Consider the following 20,290-nt stretch of genomic DNA (forward strand, 5'->3'; position numbering starts at 1 on the left):
TATAGCTTCTCCGCAATGGCCTTGTTCTTAGTGAAATTTTTGTTAATTGTTCTTCGACATATATCTGTTCTGGAAGGGAGCAGTCCCTTATTTTGTTGTTGCTTTGCCTCAAGGTTTTGATCGTATTCTCCTTACAACATCTGTGTTGAGTTTACACTGTACAGACTGGAGTTTAATTTACCCTGATTCCATATTAGCAAAAGAAATCTGCCACCAGTAGCCATTCCAGAAGTTGATGCCTGTATCAATGATCCCCGAAGGATGGAGTGAAGCATACAGGATATAGCTTTGTACATACGGAATACACATCCATTTCATGTTTCCTCAGCTGAACTGTTCATGGCTTTCACAGTATTTGAAGTGTGAAACATCTTTGGTAATGGTGCTAATTATGTCACCTACAGGGTATATAATCTAATTGGAATTTATCTGCACTAATATAAACCTCCTCAAAGTATGCATGAAGTAATAGTCTCTGGAATATTAGGAACACAGTGGCAGCATGCAGCAAGCAGTAAACTTGATAATGACTGTGTCTGAACTGGGCATGAAGACACTTGCATGAGGTATCATTATCTGTGTTAGATAACAAGCATGGTCAGATGCTGGCCCACATGTATGTAAATGTTAAATAACAGTCATAATATATGTGGCATCAGAAACAAGACTCCTGGGTTAAAATCATGCCCTCTACCTAGTGAGCTGGAGGAGCAGCTCCACAGGCTTGACAGAGAGGAAAATGTGATTTTTATTCTTATAATTTGGAGCTCAGTTTAGGTCCCTGGGTACCACACAATATTTCCCTCGCTATTTAAATTTTGTCCAGGGACAATAGAGTCTTATGTGATCATCTCTTAGCTTTTGCTTACATCCAAAGCCTTGACCTTCATCATCATAATCAGACCATATTTTCTACATTTAGGTAATCAATTCCACTCTGGTCAAAGTTAGTAGCAACTGAAGTTGTTGCCATCTGGTGGCGGTTCAGTGAACAGAAGCTGATTTTCCTAATCCATTTCCTAGTGTGCAAGTGACTGGAAACACATTATCAAAATTAGCCCCTTTGCTGGCAACCTCAGGAGAGAGGCCATGACGTGGACTTGGTGTTAATAGATTTATTCATGAGCCCCTTCCCTTTAGTTCAGGATCAGTGGCCTACTTTCCCTACACACTATGATTACATAACTCTGTAGCAGCTATAGCAGCTCTTTACACAGAAAAGTCATATTTGGCAAAGGGTTTGCAGTGTATTTAGCTGCTTCTAATAAAATGTAGTGACTCGGAACAAGGAGGAATCAGTGCCATGTGACCAGCTAGCTCTTTGGCTAAGTACTGCACTAAGAGTCTCTACGCCCTTCTCGTCTTGTCCTGGCATAGATCCATAAATAAGGCCATTCTGATAATCTAGTCTGACCACTTCCTGTGCCTGTGTATTACAGGCCAGAGAACCCTATCCGATAATTTCTGCATCTTTAAGGCCATAAAGCCTTAAAGGTGGTCCCTTCAGGTGAAAGGGATGAGGCCCATGGATGGAGTGGGCAGAGTGCAGGGGAAACTTCAGAGGTGGAACTTTCTCTTTCCTTGATCCCCCCCTCGGTCTCCCTCTTGGCCCCCTGCCCCTCACAGTTCCTCTGCAAAGGTTGGTGAGAATGCTGCCTGTTGTGGGAGATTGAGAAGTCATTTTAATGTTGTTTTTTTTTTAATCCCACACTTAAACAATTGTCTTGTGATAACATTCTACATAGTGGCAAGTCTGATGCCATCTTCCTCACCTGTTGGTTATGTAGCAGCACCTACCATTTGGTCATCAGCAGGGCAGAACGCAAGACTGTCAGCATAAAAACTGCAGGTCATCTTCACCTGAACTAAAAGAGTAATTCCATTTACTGGTGGCAGGCCCTTATCCTCTATATGGATTAGGCACAAAGAGGAACAGGGTGCGCTTAGCCACTGTATTATAATAAGACCACATCAGCCCCATATTAGAGTCCTTTTGCTGGAGTTCTTCTTTAGCATATTAAATTTACACTCCTCTGCAAGTTCCTGCCTAGTTCTGCCTTGGTCCTCAAGTCGGATATTCTCTGTTTCTGTTTTCCATCTTGCCTCTCTTGCTCCTCCATGCCTCAATGCTCATTCGTTTCCTTCTTGCATTTCCCATGCCTCCTTCAATGTTGTTTCCTTCAGAAGGAATGACCTCCCAGCCTCCATAGATGCCAAACCACCACCCTCTCATTAAATTCCTCTTAGACTCGCAGTTTTGCAAAGCCTACAAATTCTAACCAAGAGTGAATGTGCCCTTCCCAGCCCTTTATCGCATTAAAAAAGGAATGTAATTCTCTTCTCTGGGCCTTGTTGCATGTGCAGGTTTATCTGTGGGCTTGTCTACAGCATAATTTCCACATCCGCCAGACGTACATGCACTAGCTTTGATGGAGCTACTCGCTAAAAATAGCAGTGTAGCTGTCGTGACCTGGGTAGCGGGAAGGGCTGGGCAGCCCAAGTATGTACCTAGGGTCTCGGATATGATTGTGCCAGGGAGGCTAGCCCATGTCGGTGCTACGGCTACACTTAGGGTGACCAGACAGCAAGTGTGAAAAATCGGGACGGGGTGGGGGGTAATAGGCGCCTATAGAAGAAAATGCCCCAAATATCGGGACTGTCCCTATAAAATAGGGACATCTGGTCATCCTAGCTACACTGCTATTTTTAGCACACTTCCTCTGATCAAAGCTAGTGCATGTATGTCTTCCCAAGCTGGAGTTAGGCCTCCAGATGCGGTGTAGATATGCCCTGAGTCAGTGGTTTCATTTGTAAGGTCTCTTCCTGGAAAGGGAAAAGGACAGGCATTTGTTAGATGTCAGGAGTATGGCTCTGTTTCTAACCAGAAAGTACTCGAATTTAGGCCAGCAGATACGTTGCTTATGTTGCCAGGTGAATGTCCAGGGCCACTATTGCAAAGGTGGATGAGATACCATTCCACTGAAATATGGAGGGCAGAGCAACGTTCTTGCCTAACCAAGGTAAAAGCTGTCACTGCACTTGAGCCATTGTTTCCTGGGTGAGAGGAAGAGAAACTGCACATGAATAACTGAGTTTAGGGTAGCAGTTTTGTCCTCTGGTCAGCCTTGAAAACATGACATGCTAGATTCCATTTCCTCACCTGAGGACGTTTAACCAAAGGGTTTGTAAGAAGTTCCCACCCCTCTGTTTGCTTCTGTGAATGAGGGCTGACGAGTCAAATATTCATAGTTGTGCATTGGTAGAAGTGATGGTTCAGAAAATGGCATCTTACCTGCTGATTTGCTTCCTGCCTCTCTCATGGCCAGTGATCCAAAATGATCTTAAATTCTTATCCTGGAAGTTTGTTAGCAGTTTTAATTTAAAAACCCCAAATAATTATCCCAAGTGTATAGTTAATGGATTGGACTTGGAAGCTATCTACTTGGGAGAAAAGGAAAATAACCTGGGAGCCCTGGCTACAGGCAACAAAAGAATCCGTCGTTACCAGTTGTGGCTGCCTGTCCATCTTGAAAGGAGAGGAAGCCCCAGTGTTTCCAGACTAGCAGATTAGAAATGTATCATTAAATAATTATCACTGAAAAAAAAGAAAAGATAGTCACAAACCCTCTCACCAGCTCTCCTCCCTGTTAGTCCAACAGCAGTTCTTTTTGGTACTGGCAAAGATCATCCAGTCAAACATGTCAATTCAGTTTTATAAAGTTACTTAAAAGCAAACTTGCTGCAAAAGAAAATCATGGACTACTTTTTAACATCTCTAGCTATTGAAAATATCTCCAATAAAGTTACCTGACAAAAGGAAAACAAAAGTTTGGTGTTGGTTTTCATTGCTTTCCCCATCTATTGAATGAGGTTTTGTTGGGATAAAATTAAAGTGCTTATCTTTTGAATTTGCTTCCTCTGGTTGAGTTGGCATAGTGCATTGAATGAAGGAATGTTCCGAGTTCAGAGGTGGCACTGGGGAATCTAGTTAAAGTGACATCAAAGGCAGCACAGCAGGGCTGAACATGTGTTTGAAGCTGGATAGATTAGAGGCCATTATCAGCCTTTCACTACTGTGCTCTGAACAAAAGTCTGCTCTTTCCTCTGGGACTGGTGTTGCAGAGAATTTAAAAAAAAAAAAAAATCCTTGTAGCACCCTACCTGCCAACATAATGCTGCGTTTACCATGAAGGTTTAAGCTGCTTAGAATACACGAGTTGTACTCTGCTACAGTGTTTGGTGCTTAGCCATGGGCTCACCACTGTTACATATTTACCAGACCTTGACTTTATAACAGAAATAGATAAAACGATTCCATACGGAAAGCATCTTCTGTAAAATTGTCAGTATTTCTATTGTCATTTTGTCTGGAGAGAGCTACATTTTGAATGGACATTGATGAAACTGGTTTATTTAACTAGAGTGGTTCTAAATTTATTTTCCACGTGAACATTCATCATTAAAGAAAAGGATGCCCTACAATGAAAGCCATCACAATAGCCTGTTGTTATAGCAACACTTCCATGTTATAACTCTCAGAAAAACACTTGGCTCTTTGGATGATGTTTCTGACTTGGTGCAGTATAGGTAGCGTTCTGAGATTTGTGTTTTTCTTCTATTACATTACTTGCAACCAATAAGCAGAGTCATAATTAGCCTAAGTTTCTGTTTTGTCAGTTGTCTTCATATTAAAAAGCACTTGTCATTAATCATGTCTGTTTAATCGAATTTCATTTTGAGTGTTTTGGTTACTCAATAAAATTCCATTCACATGAGGTAATTGAGTCACACTGGCAAATCTGTAGCAATCCTGTATCCCCACAGTAATAAGGAAAGAGAAGTATCCTCTGAGGACAATGTGAATTTTAGTCACTAACATTTGAAAAAGATAGGTTTCAGAGTAGCAGCCGTGTTAGTCTGTATCCGCAAAAAGAACAGGAGGACTTGTGGAACCTTAGAGACTAACAAATTTATTAGAGCATAAGCTTTCGTGGGCTACAGCCCACTTCATCGGATGCATAGAATGGAACATATAGTAAGAAGATATAATCCATGTTAGTCTGTATCCACAAAATTAGCTGGTATATGATCTTCTTACTATATGTTCCACTCTATGCATCCGATGAAGTGGGCTGTAGCCCACGAAAGCTTATGCTCTAATAAATTTGTTAGTCTCTAAGGTGCCACAAGTACTCTTGTTTTATTTGAAAAAGAGAGCAACTGAATTAAGTGCCTATTGCAATAACTGTTTGGTAGCAAACATAAGTTGTAATACAAGTCTGCTCTTTTATTGTTCCTTGAACAGTTTGGTAGTTGTAATTCTTTGGTTGTTCAGGCTTAGTGTACAGTAAGCAGTCTGTTCTCATTGTCAAATAGTGTGTGAAGGGAATGCAGGAATTGGTAATGTGACAGTTTTAAACAGCTTTGTTTTATGCAATATTTGGAAGCAACTATAAAGAATATATTTAGCAATTTTATTTAACCCAATAATAAATACAGCTGGCCAGTGTAAATGTGAATTATCGAAACATTGCGAGTTGCATTGTGACTGGATTACTTGTGCTGCTTTTCAGAATGAAGCCGTGGTTATTTGTTGTTAGAGTTGCACAGTATAACAGTTGTAAAGAGAAGTTGTGTGTGTCTAATGAAACAGTGTCTAAGAACTAAAAACACTACCTCAGCAAGTTTAGTTTGTATTTCAAAGATTTCAAATTTCATTGCTCTTGCTGTGTCAGGAGAAACTATAATAACCTGCAAAAATTAAAACTCCAACATTCCTAAATGGGTATTTGTTTTTCCCCTTGATTTCTTTCTAAAGAATCCAGTTTCATTAGGCTATAAACCTGTTTTCCGTGTTTTATAATACAGTCTCCGTGGGTTGGTGTCCTCTCTGAGCACCACTTTTATTGTGTTTTGTATTTGTATACTTGTCGAACTAGGAATGGTAAATAAGCCTCTGAAATAGTATGGATGTGTCTTGGTGAAAATGAGAGAACGATTCTTGGGGGATTTTTTACAGTTGGGCAACCGCCTTGGGCCCATCTGTACTAAGCCAAAAATGATTTACCACCAGCACTGGTAGCAATGGTTGTTTTCACACAACACACAGTCAACCTGTGGAAGTCTTTGCCAGAGGATGATGTGAAGGCCAAGACTATAAAAGGGTTCAAAAAAGCTAGATAAGTTCATGAAGGATAGGTCCATCAGTGGCTTTTAGCCAGGATGGGCAGGGATGGTGTCCCTAACCCCTGTTTGCCAGAAGCTGGGAATGGGCGATAGAGGTGGATCACTTAATGATTACCTGTTGTGTTCATTCCCTCTGGGGCACCTGGCATTGGCCCCTGTCGGAAGACAGGATACTGGGCTACATGGACATTTGGTCTGACCCAGTATGGCCATTCTTATGTTCTTATTATGGTCTGAAAACCTGGTGCCCACAACGCCTTTAAAAGATACTGTGTCAGCACTCAGTATGCCACCAAGTATGATGCCAGCAGCAGGAGTAGAGTCAGTGTGTGACAGGTATGACAATTTCCTGCAAGACCTTTAAAAACCTCATTGGATTAAATTTAGGTATCTTTGGAATCCATTGTATTAAATACAAAACTTATGTATTATTTTGAGTCCAGGGAAGTGTTCGGAACTTCAAAGGATTATATTGAACAATGAACCAGACAACAATGGACTTTTGGACATCATCAAGTGGTTTGCCTCGGGGCCTCTAGGTAGAGGTGAATCCAACTCCCCACCTCTGATTATGCAGAAGCCCAGCTTTTTCAAGTTACACCCTGAGGAGGGGACCATTATCTACCAATTACGTGTTGCCAGAATCTGAAGATCAAAGGCCCAAGCTTTGATCAAAAGGAAAAACTAAACTAATCATGGGTGTGCTCATTCTGACCTAAGGCTGTTATGAACTTGTAACCACAGAAAAACTCGTTGGCTTGGTTTGAAGGACTAACTCCTACTAGAGCCCCTGCTTAAGCTTATTATCGTGCGTGTGTAGGTTGTTGTATTGTTTTTAATATGTTTTCTCTGTAATTTACTGAGGAAATCTTGGAGCCACTGGCAATAATATTTGCTAACTCATGGATGATAGTAGAGGTCCCGGAAGACTGGAGAAGGGCTAATGTAGTGCTCATCTTTAAAAAGGAGGAGATGGAGAATTATAGACCAGTCAGCCTGACTTCGATACCTGAGAAGCTACTAAAGCAACGTATAAAACTCAATTTGTGAATACCTGGAGGATGAAGGGGTAATCACTAGAAACCAGCATGGATTTATCATCATGCCAAAGCATCTTGATTTCCTTCTTTGACAGGGTAACTGGTTTGGTGAATACGGGGAATGTGGTGGACATAATATACCTGAACTTCAGCAGGACTTTTGACACAGTGCCACATGACATTCTGATAAGCAAGCTGGAGAAGTGTGGGGTTGGCGGAACTGCCATTAAATGGATACATAATTGGTTAAACAGCCACAAACAAAGAGTAACTACTAATGGAATGATGCCAGACTGGAGGGAGGTCTCAAGTGAGGTTCCACAGGGATCTGTTCTGAGTCCGGTGCTGTTTAACATCTTTATTAATGACCTGGATGTGGGAATAGACAGCAGACTGCTCAGTTTTGCAAATGACACAAAGCTGGGGGATAGGGGAGGTTGCCAACACTTTGGAGGATAGAGCTAAAATTCAGAGGGATCTTGATAAATTGGGGAACTAGATACCAAAATGAAATTCAACAAAGACAAGTGTAAGGTGCTACACTTAGGGGAAAAAAAACAAATGCACACAAATACAGAATAGGGAATAACTGGCTTGGCAGCAGCACTGCTGTGAAGGATCTGGGAGTTGTGATGGATCCCAACCTCAGCATGAGTCAGCAAAAAAAAGCAAATGCAATTTTAGGTTGCATTAGTAGAAGCATAGCATGCAAGTCACAGGAGGCGATAGTACTGCTCTACTCAGCGCTGGTTAGGCTTCAGCTGGAGTACTGTGTCCAGTTTTGGTCACCAGTTTATAGAAAGGATGTAGAAAAACTGGAAAGGATCCAGAGGCGAGTGACAAAAATGATCAAAGGGATGGAATGTAAGCCATATGAGCAAGGGCTGAAGGAACTGGGTATGTTTAGTTTGGAAAAGAGGAGATTGAGCGGCGGACATGATAGCAGTCTTCAAATATTTGAAAGGCTGCCATAAAAAAGATGGAGAAAAGTTGTTCTCTCCTGCCACAGAGGGCAGGACAAGAGGCAATGGGTTCAAACTACAGCATAGCAGATTTAGATTAAATCTCAGGAAAAACTTCGTAACTCTAAGAAGAGCAGGACAATGGAACAGACTGCCTAGGGAGCTTGTGGAAGCTCCTTCACTGGAAGTTTTCACAAGGAGGCTGGACAGCCATCTCTCTTGAATGGTTTAGACCCAACAAATCCTGCGTCTTGAGGGGTTTAGACTAGGTGACTCTTGCAGTCCCTACTCACCCTATGATTCTCTGAAGCTAATGGTTTTTTCCTTATGAATAAATGTGCTTGCTTAGACAAGCTGGGTAGTAACTTATGACAGTGGAAAAATATGCTCTTTATAGTCTCTGAGGAGAGAGCAAAACACAGACACTGGCCTGCTTAGGCAGTCTGGCTTGCAGGAAATAACACAGTATAGGCAGTGAACTGTGCAGCCTGGATAAACCCCAGTCAGGAGGGAGTGAGATGTGGTTCTCTGTCCAAGAGAGGTGATGGCTTGGAGATGAAAGCTTACAGTGGATGTCCTTGGTAGCCCATAGAGGGGGAATACAGGTGCAGCTGCCCTGAACTTTGTGACCGAGTTCACCACCACAGAGCTAGCTGTGCATTGCCCCTTCTGCACTGGGACTCGCAGTGCAAGTGTGGATCAAAGCCTCTGCCTAGCTCTGTTACATAGTGCTTTGCCCTGCCTTTCAGCAACTTCTCTGTGCTCTGTATGCTGCTGCTTCTCTCTCAGTGGCAGCCAACGCATCTACTTGGCTCCTCTTGGCTCTGCCTCAGATGTGCAAGCCCCAGTGCAACCAAGGTATCAGCTAGGCTGGTCTCCGCCGTGTTGGAGAAATATCTTGTGTAATGAGCAGAACATGCTGAATTAGATATAAACTAGCTCCGTATTCTACATTATTCACAGCTTAAATTACAAAACATTTATTAAACATTAACAAATATTAGGATCAAGGGCCAGACATTTTCTGAGTAAATGAGTCATATACACTAACATTATAACCATTCAAAAATAATTGGGAAAATAACCAAATATACTTAATTGCAGCCACTGACTCTTTCTTTATTGTGCTCTGCATTTCCCCTGCTCATCCATGAGCTGAAAGAGAAGACAGAGGGAATTAGTGAAATGACACAGAAACTCTTTAAGTAGCTAGAGCAGTCCCCTCTTAAACACTGAACAACAAATTTACAGCCACCTGTCTGAACAAATGGCTAACCTCCTGAGCGTTGGCACGGAGTGGGTGCAAAAATGGAAACACATGCAAATAATTATTTGATGGAAAAACTAAACATTCACAATGGCTGTTACTTGCAGTGGATGAGTGGACCAGCTCTAGTCACCACCCACATGTGGCAGTGTCCTCAGAGCAGATGGGTGGGTTCAGAGGCCACTGGGCAAGGGGAAAGGAGGAACACACTTACTGTCATGCACCATAGCACCTGAATGTGGGAGGATGAGGCTCCTCAGATGCACGGTAACAGAGCTAATTAGAAACTGTTCTTTGGAACTTTCAGCAGAACCCAACCATGCAGTAACAATCCATAGATTTTAAGGCCAGAAGGGAACATGGCAATCATCTTGCCTGACCTCCTGCATAGCACAGCTCATAAATTTTCATCCAGTGATTCCTGGGTCAAGCCCATAACTTCTGGTTGAGTTAGAGTATCTTTTAGAAAGATATCAGTGATAGGGAATTCACCACATCCCTTTGGAAGCTGCTCCAGTGGTTAACTACCCTCAGTATTTAAAAATGTGTCCCTCATTTCCAGGCTGAGTTTTCCTCACTATAGTTATCCTTGTACTGCCTTTTCTTCCTCCTCCTCCTCTCCCAGAGCAATCTGTGGTCTACTCACTGTATTACAGCAGAGCACCAGCTGTGCTACACTGAAGGTTAAGACTGGCTGTTTAAAGCGCAAGTCTTCTAAGTGCTCTAAAATCCACCTGGTTACTCAGATTGCCTTGAAATTTGGTGTGCCTCCTAGCGGCATGGGGTTTGGTTGCTGGTGCAAATTTGGAGCCATATGACCAAGGGACTTCCAAATTATAGTCCCCCTTCCCCCCCAAAAAAAACCCACCCCAGTTTTTCTCTAAGTTCACTTGTTTTAGCAATCTCTATTTTTTGTACACAGATAGCAAACCAGGGCTGAGATAATTGCATCAGGAACTCAAACGCTCAAGAGTTACCCTAAAAGAGTGCATGCCACCCACTAGCCCTTCGACGGAAATCAAATTACAGAGTTGTTAGCCAAAGAGTTTGGTTCTCTAGTTAAGCATGCACGAAGCAGTTCTAAAGCTCCCGCCCCAAACAGATTGCACTGTGCGTGTGCAGAGATAGAGGCTACGGCAGTTGGAAGCTATCTATGAATCATGGGAACTGAATAGTTCAAGGAGGAATGTTACAGCCATTGAGCCTGAGCAACGCCCGGTCACTGTGAGCTCAAATCCAGCCATAGGCAGAAATCTGAAATACAGAAAGGAGGCTTCTTGCTACCACCTGCCTCTGTCCAAGGGTTTTTTGTATTTTGGGGAGATGTAATCGGACGACAGCAGAGTATTCAGAAGGCACACACATTATTTTTTAAAAGAAAATAAATTACCCATGCAGATGTTCTGTGGGAGGGGAAGGTGATCAGGGCTGTCAGAGGTAGCAAAGAGCTTTGGGGTGCAACAAGGAGATGGATGATTATGAGAGGGGAAGAAATAGGGATGAGTTGGTAGGAGAGCAGTTGTGGATCAAGGGATAGAAAGGAGTGGGGCGTAGGTGAAGTTAGAGGAGCGGGATGGGATACTGGAAAGGGAGACATGAGGGTGAGTGACAGGAGAAGGGCAGGGAGAATAGGGGCAGTACTGCCTGTCAGCCCTACATTTTCCTCATAGATTCCGAGCCAGAAGGGACCATCGTGATCATCTAGTCTGACCCCCTGCATAGCACAGGCTAGAGAACTGCCCCGAAATCTGGAGCAGAGCTTTTAGAAAAAATCCTGTCTTGATTTAAAAATGCCGGGGATGGAGAACTTCCACACACACACACACACACACCCCCCGCCCATGGTAGTGTGTTCCAATGGTTAATTACGCCTTATTTCCAGCCTGAATTTGTCTAGCTTCAGTTTCCAGCCATTGGATCATGTTAGACCTTTCTCCACTAGGTTGAAGAGCTCATCATTAAATATTTGTTCCCCATGTAGGTACTTGTAGACTATAAACAAGCCACCCCTTAACCTTCTCTTTGTTAAGCTAAATAGATTGAGCTCCTTGAGTCTACCACTATAGGCAGATATTCTAATCCTTTAATCATTCTCGTAGCTTTTCTCTGAACCCTCTCCAGTTCATCAGCATACTTCTTGAACGGAGGACGCAAGACCTGGACACGGTATTCTAGCAGTAGTTGCACCAACTGCCAAATACAGAGGTAAAATAACCTCTCTATTTCTGCTTGTGATTCCCTTGATTATGCATCCAAGGATCACATTCGTCCTTTTGGCCACAGCATTGCACTGGGAGCTCATGTTCAGCTGATTTTCCACCATGACCCTCAATCTTTTTTAGAGTCACTGCTTCCCAGGATATGGTCCCCCATCGTGTAAGAATGGCCTACATTCGTGGTTCCTGGTTATATATATTTACATTTAGCCGTATTAAAACACACATTGTTTGCTTGCACCACAGGCACCAGCTTCTTCCTTTCCCCGCGGGTGCTCAACTCCCACTCAGCTCCAGACCCTGCTCCTACTCCACCCCTTCCCTCAAGCCCCCACCCACCTCTTCCCTCCCCCCACCTTCCCCCTTCCCACCCAGTTCCGCCCCTTCCCACAAGTGCACCCCATCGCGCTCCTCCCCGCCCCGTGCCTCCTGCACGCTGTGGAACAGCTGATCGCGGAGGGCGGGATGTGCTGAGGGGAGGAGTTGATCGGCAGGGCCATCAGTGGGCGGGAGGCGTGGGGGGTACTGGTTGTTGGTGGGTGCTAAGCACCCACTAAGTTTTTTCCATGGGTGCTCCACCTAGACCAAAACAGAACCAGATCGCTGGCATGTAAAATTAAAAGAGGTTATAGAGAAATTTTTCAACCAAGTGCTGGGGGAAAGCCAGCAAATGTGGATGAGCACATGGTTCGGTTGGAAACATCTCTTGGGGTGAATTTATTAAAGGGGGAATTCTATATTCTGGTAAAGATGATAGGAAAGGAGTGAGTTTTGCTGAACTTGACATTCTGGAAGGGCAACAGATACAGCCAGGGAACCTGAACGCTGCATTAATGAAATTTTCTCATTTAATTTCTAGTGTTTTGAACAGAAAGAGAAATGTTGGTAGGAGTTAGTGGTCATATAGACAGATATAGTTATAAGAACATAAGAATGGCCATACAGGGTCAGACCAATGGCCAATCTAGCTCAGTATCCTGTCTTCCAACTGTGGCCAGTGCCAGATGCTTCAGAAGGAATGAACAGAACAGGGCAATTTTGAGTGTCGCCCAGTCCCAGCTTCAGCCAGTTGGAGGTTTAGGGAAACCTAGAGCATGGGGTTGCATCCCTACCATCTTGACTAACAGCCAGTGATGGAGTATCCTCCATCAAACTTATCTAATCCTTTTTTGAACCCAGCTATACTTTAGGCCTTCACAGTACCCCATGGCAACCAGTTCTCCAGGTTGGCTGTGCGTTTTGTGTGAATAAGTACTGCCTTTTGCTTGTTTTAAACTGCTGTCTATAAATTTCTTAGGTGAGTGCTAGTTCTTGTGTTGTGTAAATAACACTTCCCTATTCACATTCTCCACACAAGTCATGATTGTATAGACCTCTGTCGTCTCTTTTCTAAGCTGAGCAGTCCCAGTCATTTTAACTTTTCCTCACATGGAAGTTATTTCATACCCTGATTCATTTTTGTTGCCCTACTCTGTACCTTTTCCAATTCTAATATATCTTCTTTGAGATGGGGCAACCAGAATTGCACACAGTATTCAAGGTGTAGGAGTACCATTGATGTATATAGGGGCATTATGATATTTTTTTTGTTTTATTATCTATTCCTTTCCTAATGGTTCCTAGCATTCTGTTAGTTTTTTGACTGCCACTGCACACTAAGCAGATGACTCTTCGATCTCTTTATGTTATTAATTTGTTTTTTTGTTTGTTTGGCTGAAGAGCATTCCTTGGGCCTACCCTGAGGCCCACCTTGTAAACACTGAAAAATAAAACCTGAGTGAGGAATAAAATCTCTCTGGAATGAAACTGATTTACTCCAGGCCCCCTGTACTGCCTGGAGAGGCGAAGGAGGCGCCTTGCCATAATACCCAGCCAATATGAAGATAGCTGAAATCCTCCATTATTATTGTGTTTTTTGCCTTTTCAGCCTCTCTAATCTGCCTGAGCATTTCACAGTCACTGTCACCATCCTCCGTCAGATGGTCGGTAGTATATTGCTACTGCTGTACACTTATTATTCAAGCATGGAATTTCTATCCATAGAGATCCTATGGTAGAGTTTGAGTCATTTAAGATTTTTACTTTATTGGACTCAATGCTTTCTTTCACAGATAGTGCCACTCCCCCACCAGTGCAACCTACTCTCTTATTCTTAGATATGTTGTACCCTGGTATTACTGTGTCCCATTGATTATCTTCATTCCACCAAGTTTCCATGATGCCTGTTATATCAATATCCTCCTTTAATGCACTCAAGTTCACCCATCTTAGTATGTAGACTTCTAGAGAGAAGAGGTGGTATCTTTTATTGAACCAGCTTCTGTTGGTGAAAGAGACAGGTTTTTGAAAGCTCAAAAGCTTGTCTCTTTCATCAACAGAAGTAGGTCTAATAAATGATATTACCTCACCCACATTATCTGTCCAACATCCTGGGATCAGCATGGCAACAACACCACTGCAAACAATGATGGAAAATGTTTAGACTTCTAGCATTTGTATATAAGCACATGTACATTTTGTCACTATTCAGTTGCTTGTCTTCATATGTTATATTTAAGTGGCACTCTCTTACATTTGACTGCTCCTCACTAGCTCCTATCTTCCTTAACCAGCTCACTTGACAAGTGTACAAGGAACCTTTCTCCTTCAGTTTCCTCATCTATGAAACAGAGATAATACCTGCTTCAGAAGGGAGTTATGACGCTTAAATGAAGGTAGTGTGCTTTGAGATCAGCTCATGGAAGGCACTAAAGTGGCGCATATTGTCGTTTTGTCCTGGCAGAGATGGGATCCCACCGTACAGACTCCGAAAGCAGCATCGCCGAGAGATGCAGGAAAGTGCCAAAGCAAATGGACGTGTACCACTACCTCACATTCCTGTAAGTAGCAATACTCTGCCTGTCGAGAAGTTTATCTCCCAGTACGAGAGACTGAAGGTGCACACTTAGTCAGCAAAAGATCAGGTCTCCAGGTGGTCTCACTATAGTATGGGAGTCACAGGGGAGTGCATTGCTTTTTAAAATGGTGGTCCAGTGGGCTCTCGAGAGGAAAAGTTGAATAGTCCACTTCAAAACTGTTATGCCTACTCAACACTGGATTTTAAAATGCACAGCCCTTTAAGGTAATTGGTGAATAGTTGCCTGTTTGAGGATCCAGGACAGGGGTTGGGTTGTTGGGTAGGATGGCTGGGCTAGCTACAGTTGCAAGCTCACATATAATGGTGGCAGGCACCTCACAGTAAGCACTTTGGAGCTAATTTTGGATATAGTTCTGTAACATGTAGCTCCTACCCATCTAGCACAAAGTAAAGCTGAGCAGAGAAATAATGTAAATTTAGGGGCAATTTAGGGATCTGGATTGGTGGCTATTTGACAAATGTCATGTCTCCAACTGGTGTTTCTGTCCAGGCAGCCCAGCCTGATGCAGAGGACCACTATTTTGGGATATAAGATAGAAAGGTGGGCTCCTTTCTTGTCTCTAGTTTTTCCCCGGTTTCATCAGGCAAAGAGCCTGGTCTTAGACTCTTAGCATAACCCTTTGGATTCTGTAGCAACTTCTGCACATTTGCTGATCCCTGTAAGCTTTTTTTCCCCTGAGCGAGAAGTTACATGTGACATGTCATGTTTAGCAGAAAATAAAGATACTACTTTCGTCCTTGGGCAGCTGTGCTCTAGCACAAATCAAATTGAGAAAATGTCCCTGTCCTCCGAGAAATGACTTCACTTAGCATAGTCACTCTCCTCCTGCCTGTTCAGAAGCAGTGCAATGCAGGCAAAATCCACGCTTGTTTTAATCTTGTGTTTTAAATCTTTGTTTTGCCTTTTAAATTAGATTATTTTCCTGATGATTTAAGAGGGTCTCCTGAGCTTTGATCATTGGGTTGAAAATAAAAGCCCTGGCTATGGAAGCTTACTAGCCACCGTTGTTCAGCCTCTTCTCCTTTCACATAGTTGCTTTCACAGTGTGGTTGCTGTCGAAAAGACTGGCTGGGTGCCTTTTTATTTCCCGCTGCTGCCGTTTTTACTGTAAGCATTGCTTTGTTAGAGTTGAAATTTGAAGGCTTGGCCTTTTTTTTTTTTTTTTCAATTGCCAAACAGCGGGAACCACTGAGTGAATATTCTTTGACTTCAAAGCCTGTCAGCAGCTTTACCTTTTGGATAAAAATAATAGTGGCTTTCTATTGATCAAGTGTACTGGCAACGCTTCAGTGAACCGCAGGTTATAAATTCTGAGTGTGGCGCATAAAATATGTATGGCAAACTCTGCTTTAACGAACTTCAATCTGCCAGATATTTCTTTTGTTGAGATGAATAAGTGTCATTCCAGCAGTGGTTACTCGCAAGCTAATTAGTTTTACTTAGCATGAAATTTTATTGACTTTTTTTGGGAAACAGTTTTTTTTTTAAAAGGCAAGGTTTAAATTGGACACCTGCTGCTTGTAAACGTTTCTACTGTAGTGCTTATCAGCATGTTCTTTGAGAATTACCTGCTCCTTGTAAATTTCACACAGACACTCCACAAGGAAAGATACAGTTTTCCTATTAAGTTTTGTGCTTTAATTTTAAGTCCCAGGGGAGAAGGTATGTCATTGCATATTTATATTGGAGAGGACTGAGGAAGCAAGTTAGTTCTAGTCTCTCTCCAGGGAATAAGAGTTTAGTTCAGACACTGTGGCACCTCCTGCCTGCCAATTACTGGCATGGAATTGGCATAGACTTCAGAGAGGCACTGCTCTGCCCTCACTTTATCCATCCACTGTGAAACGAGAAGGTAATTAGACAATATGTTTTAGCACACACCAGTGCGGCATTTTATAAAGTTCGGTTTTTAAAATTAAAATTAAATGCAGGTGTGTCGAATTAAATCTACCCAATTAACTTCTAAGTGGATACATTTTTCCATTGTTGCTTTCCAAAATCAGTCACTGCTACGTAGTATGACCTATAGTTAAAGTAATCCCTGCACCTATCTAGACCTGATCTGTAGCACACTCTCGGACAGGCAGTAGTGACCCATTGACTTTGGTGGAGGATTTCACAACAGGACACAAACCTTATCAGAATAGCCAATTGCTATAATGTAACCAATTCAGATAGTTCTTGCAGAATGCATTGCGTAATCCCCTTATTATGGTATAGTCACCTTTACCAGGAAGGAAGCTGTGTTCACAAAGTCCGCTAGGGACCTCACCATTCATTTACCAGTGAAGAGTTTAGCTCAGGGGTGGGCAAACTTTTTGGCCCGAGGGCCACATCTGGCTGGTGAAATTGTATGCAGGGCCATGAATGTAGGGCTGGGGCGCAGCGGGTTCAGGTGCAGGAGGGGTGCGGAGTGAAGAAGGGGGCTCAGGGCAGGGGGTTGGGCTGCAGGAGGGGGTGTGGGGTGCGGCAGGGGGTTGGGGTGCAGGAGGTGTGCTGCAGGGGGCTCAAGGCAGGGAGTTAGAGGCCTCAGGGCAAGAGGTTGGGGTACAGGAGGGGTACAGGGTGCAGCGGGGGCTCAGGGCAGGGGGTTGGGTCCTCAGGTCAGGGGGTGCGGAGTGCGGGAGGGAGCTCAGGATTGGGATGCAGGGTGCAGGAGGGGTTCAGGGCATAGGCACCGACTTCCCCTATGCCCCCTGGGTGCTCAATGCCCCCCTGGCCCTGCCCCCGCCCATCCTTGCCCCGCCCCAATTCCACCCTTTTCCCCCAAGTCCCCACCCCTGCCCCGCCTCTTTACCGCCTCCTCCCCCGAGCGCGCTGTGTCCCCACTCTTCCCCCTCCCTTCTGGAAAGTCCTAAGTGCCGCCAAACTGCTGTTAGGTGGCGGGCGGGAAGCGCTGGGACGGGGAGGAGCGGGGACATGGCGCACTTAGGGGAGGAAGGGGAGAGGAGGGGGTTCCTGCCCTGCCTGCCCTGGCCCCGCACTGCTCCCAGCCCTGCACCGCTCCTGGAAGTGGCCAGCATGTCCGGCAGTGGCTCCTGGGGGTGGGTTGGTGCAGGCAGCTCCCCATTGCGCTCCCCTCACCTCTGGGTATCACCTCCGAAGCTCCCATTGGCTGTGGTTCCACATTCCCGGCCAATGGGAGCTGCATGGGGTGGGGCCTGCAGGTGAGGGCAGCACAGGGAGCCCTTCCCCCACCCCCGCCAGGGGCCGCAGGGATGTGGTGCTGGCCGCTTCTGGGAACGGTGCGGGACAAGAGCAGTCAGGGAGCCTGCCTTAGCCCTGCTGCACCACGGGTCTGGCAATCCTGCGGGCCGGATTGAAAGCCCTGACAGGCCAGATCCAGCCTGTGGGTCATAGTTTGCCTCCCCCACCCCCGGTTTAGCTGCTGCTCTGATGGGTGCTACACAAATGTGAAATTGATTATAGAGCCTTTTATAGAATCATAGGACTGGACGAAACCTTGAAAGGTCATCTAGCCGAGTCCCCTGCACTCATGGCAGGACTAAATATTATCTAGACCTCCCTGGCAGGTGTTTGTTTAACCTGCTTTTAAAAATCTCCAATGATGGCGATTCCACAACCTCCCTTGGCAGTTTATTCCAGTGCTTAACCACTCTGACAGTTAGGAAGTTTTTCCTAATGTCCAACCTAAACCTCCCTTGCTGCAATTTAAGCCCATTGCTTCTTGTCCTATCCTCTGAGGTTAAGAAGAACAATTTTTCTCCCTCCTCCTTGTAACAACCTTTTACGTACTTGAAAACTGTTATCATGTCCCCTCTCAGTCTTCTCTTTTCCGGACTAAACAAACCCAATTTTTTCAATCTTCCCTCAATGGTTATGTTTTCTAGACCTTTAATCATTTTTGTCGCTCTTCTCTGGACTTTCTCCAATTTGTCCACATCTTTCCTGAAATGTGACACCCAGAACTGGACACAATACTCCAGGTGAGGCCTAATCAGCGCAGAGTAGAGCAGAAGAATTAGTTCTTGTGTCTTGCTTACAACACTCCTGCTAATACATCCCAGAATGAGGTTTGTTTTTCTTTTGTTTTGTTTTTTTGCAGCAGTATTACACTGTTGATTCATTTAGCTTGTGGTCCACTATGACCCCCAGATCCCTTTCCATAGTACTCCTTCCTAGGCAGTCATTTCCCATTTTGTATGTGTGCAACTGATTGTTCCTTCCTAAATGGAGTACTTTGCATTTGTCCTTATTGAATTTAATCCTGTGTACTTCAGACCATTTTTCCAGTTTGTCCGGATCATTTTGAATTTTAATCCTGTCCTCCAAAGCACTTGCAACCCCTCCCAGCTTCGTATCATCCACAAACTTTATAAGTGTACTCTCTATGCCATTATCTAAATCGTTGATGAAGATGTTGAACAGAACCGGTCCCAGAACTGTCCCTTGTGGGACCCCACTCATTATGCCCTTCCAGCATGATTGTGAACCACTGATAAGTACTCTCTGGGAACAGTTTTCCAACCAGTTATGCACCATATAGGTTGCATATAGTAGCTCCATATAGGATGCATTTCCTCAGTTTCTTTATAAGAAGGTCATGCGAGACAGTATCAAAAGCTTTACTAAAGTCAAGATATACCACATCTACTGCTTCCCCCCATCCACAAGGCTTGTTACCCTGTCAAAGAAAGCTATCAAGTTGGTTTGACACAATTTGTTCTTGACAAATCTATGCTGACTGTTACTTATCACCTTATTATCTTCTAGACGTATGCAAATTGATTCCTTAATTATTTGCTCCATTGTCTTTCTGAAGTTAAGCTGACTGGTCTGTAATTCCCCAGGTTGTCCTTATTTCCCTGTTTATAGATTGGCATTATATATTTGCCTTTTTCCAATCTTCTGGAATCTCTCCCGTCTTCCATGACTTTTCAAAGATAATCGCTAATGGCTCAGATATCACCTTAGTCAGCTCCTTGAGTATTCTAGGATGCATTTCATCAGGCCCTTGTGACCTGAAGACATCTAACTTGTCTAAGTAATGTTTAACTTGTTCTTTCCCTATTTTAGCCTCTGATCCTACCTCGTTTTCACTGGCATTCACTATGTTAGCCGTCCAATCACCACCAACCTTCCTGGTGAAAACCAAAACAAAGAAGTCATTAAGCAACTCTGCCATTTCCACATGTTCTGTTATTGTTTCTCCCCTCTTCCCCCTCTCCCCCCCCCCGCCCATTGAGTAATGGGCCTACCCTGTCCTTGGTCTTCCTCTTGCTTCTAATGTATTTGTAGAATGTTTTCTTGTTACCCATTGTCTCTAGTTAGTTTGATCTCATTTTGTGTCTTGGCCTTTCTAATTTTGTCCCTACATACTTGTGTTGTTTGTTTATATTCATTCTTTATAATTTGACCTAGTTTCCACTTTTTGTAGGACTCTTTTTTGATTTTTAGATCATTGAAGATCTCCTGATTAAGTCAGGGTGGTCTCTTGCCATACTTCCTATCTTTCCTACCCAGTGGGATAGTTTGCTCTTGTGCCCTTAATAATGTCTCCTGGAAAAACTGACAATTGTCTTCAATTGTTTTTCTTAGACTTGCTTCCCATGGCATCTTACCTACCAAATCCCTGAGTTTGGTAAAATCTGCCTTCTTGAAATCCATTGTCTTTATTTTGCTGTTCTCCCTCCTACCATTCCTTAGAATCATGAACTCTATCATTTCATGATCACTTTCA

General features: G+C 43.7%; 1 protein-coding gene across 1 annotated transcript in view; it reads left to right on the forward strand.

Moving 5' to 3' along the window:
- Positions 1-20,290, forward strand: part of AXIN1 (axin 1) — a 188,892-nt gene that overhangs the window by 126,862 nt on the left and 41,740 nt on the right. Inside the window, exon 4 of the mRNA XM_074965633.1 lies at positions 14,454-14,550. Within this exon, the coding sequence (XP_074821734.1) occupies positions 14,454-14,550 (97 nt within the window). The remainder of the gene's footprint in view (positions 1-14,453; positions 14,551-20,290) is intronic.

The sequence above is a fragment of the Natator depressus genome, chromosome 10, assembly GCF_965152275.1.
Source record: "Natator depressus isolate rNatDep1 chromosome 10, rNatDep2.hap1, whole genome shotgun sequence".
NCBI lineage: Eukaryota > Metazoa > Chordata > Testudines > Cheloniidae > Natator > Natator depressus.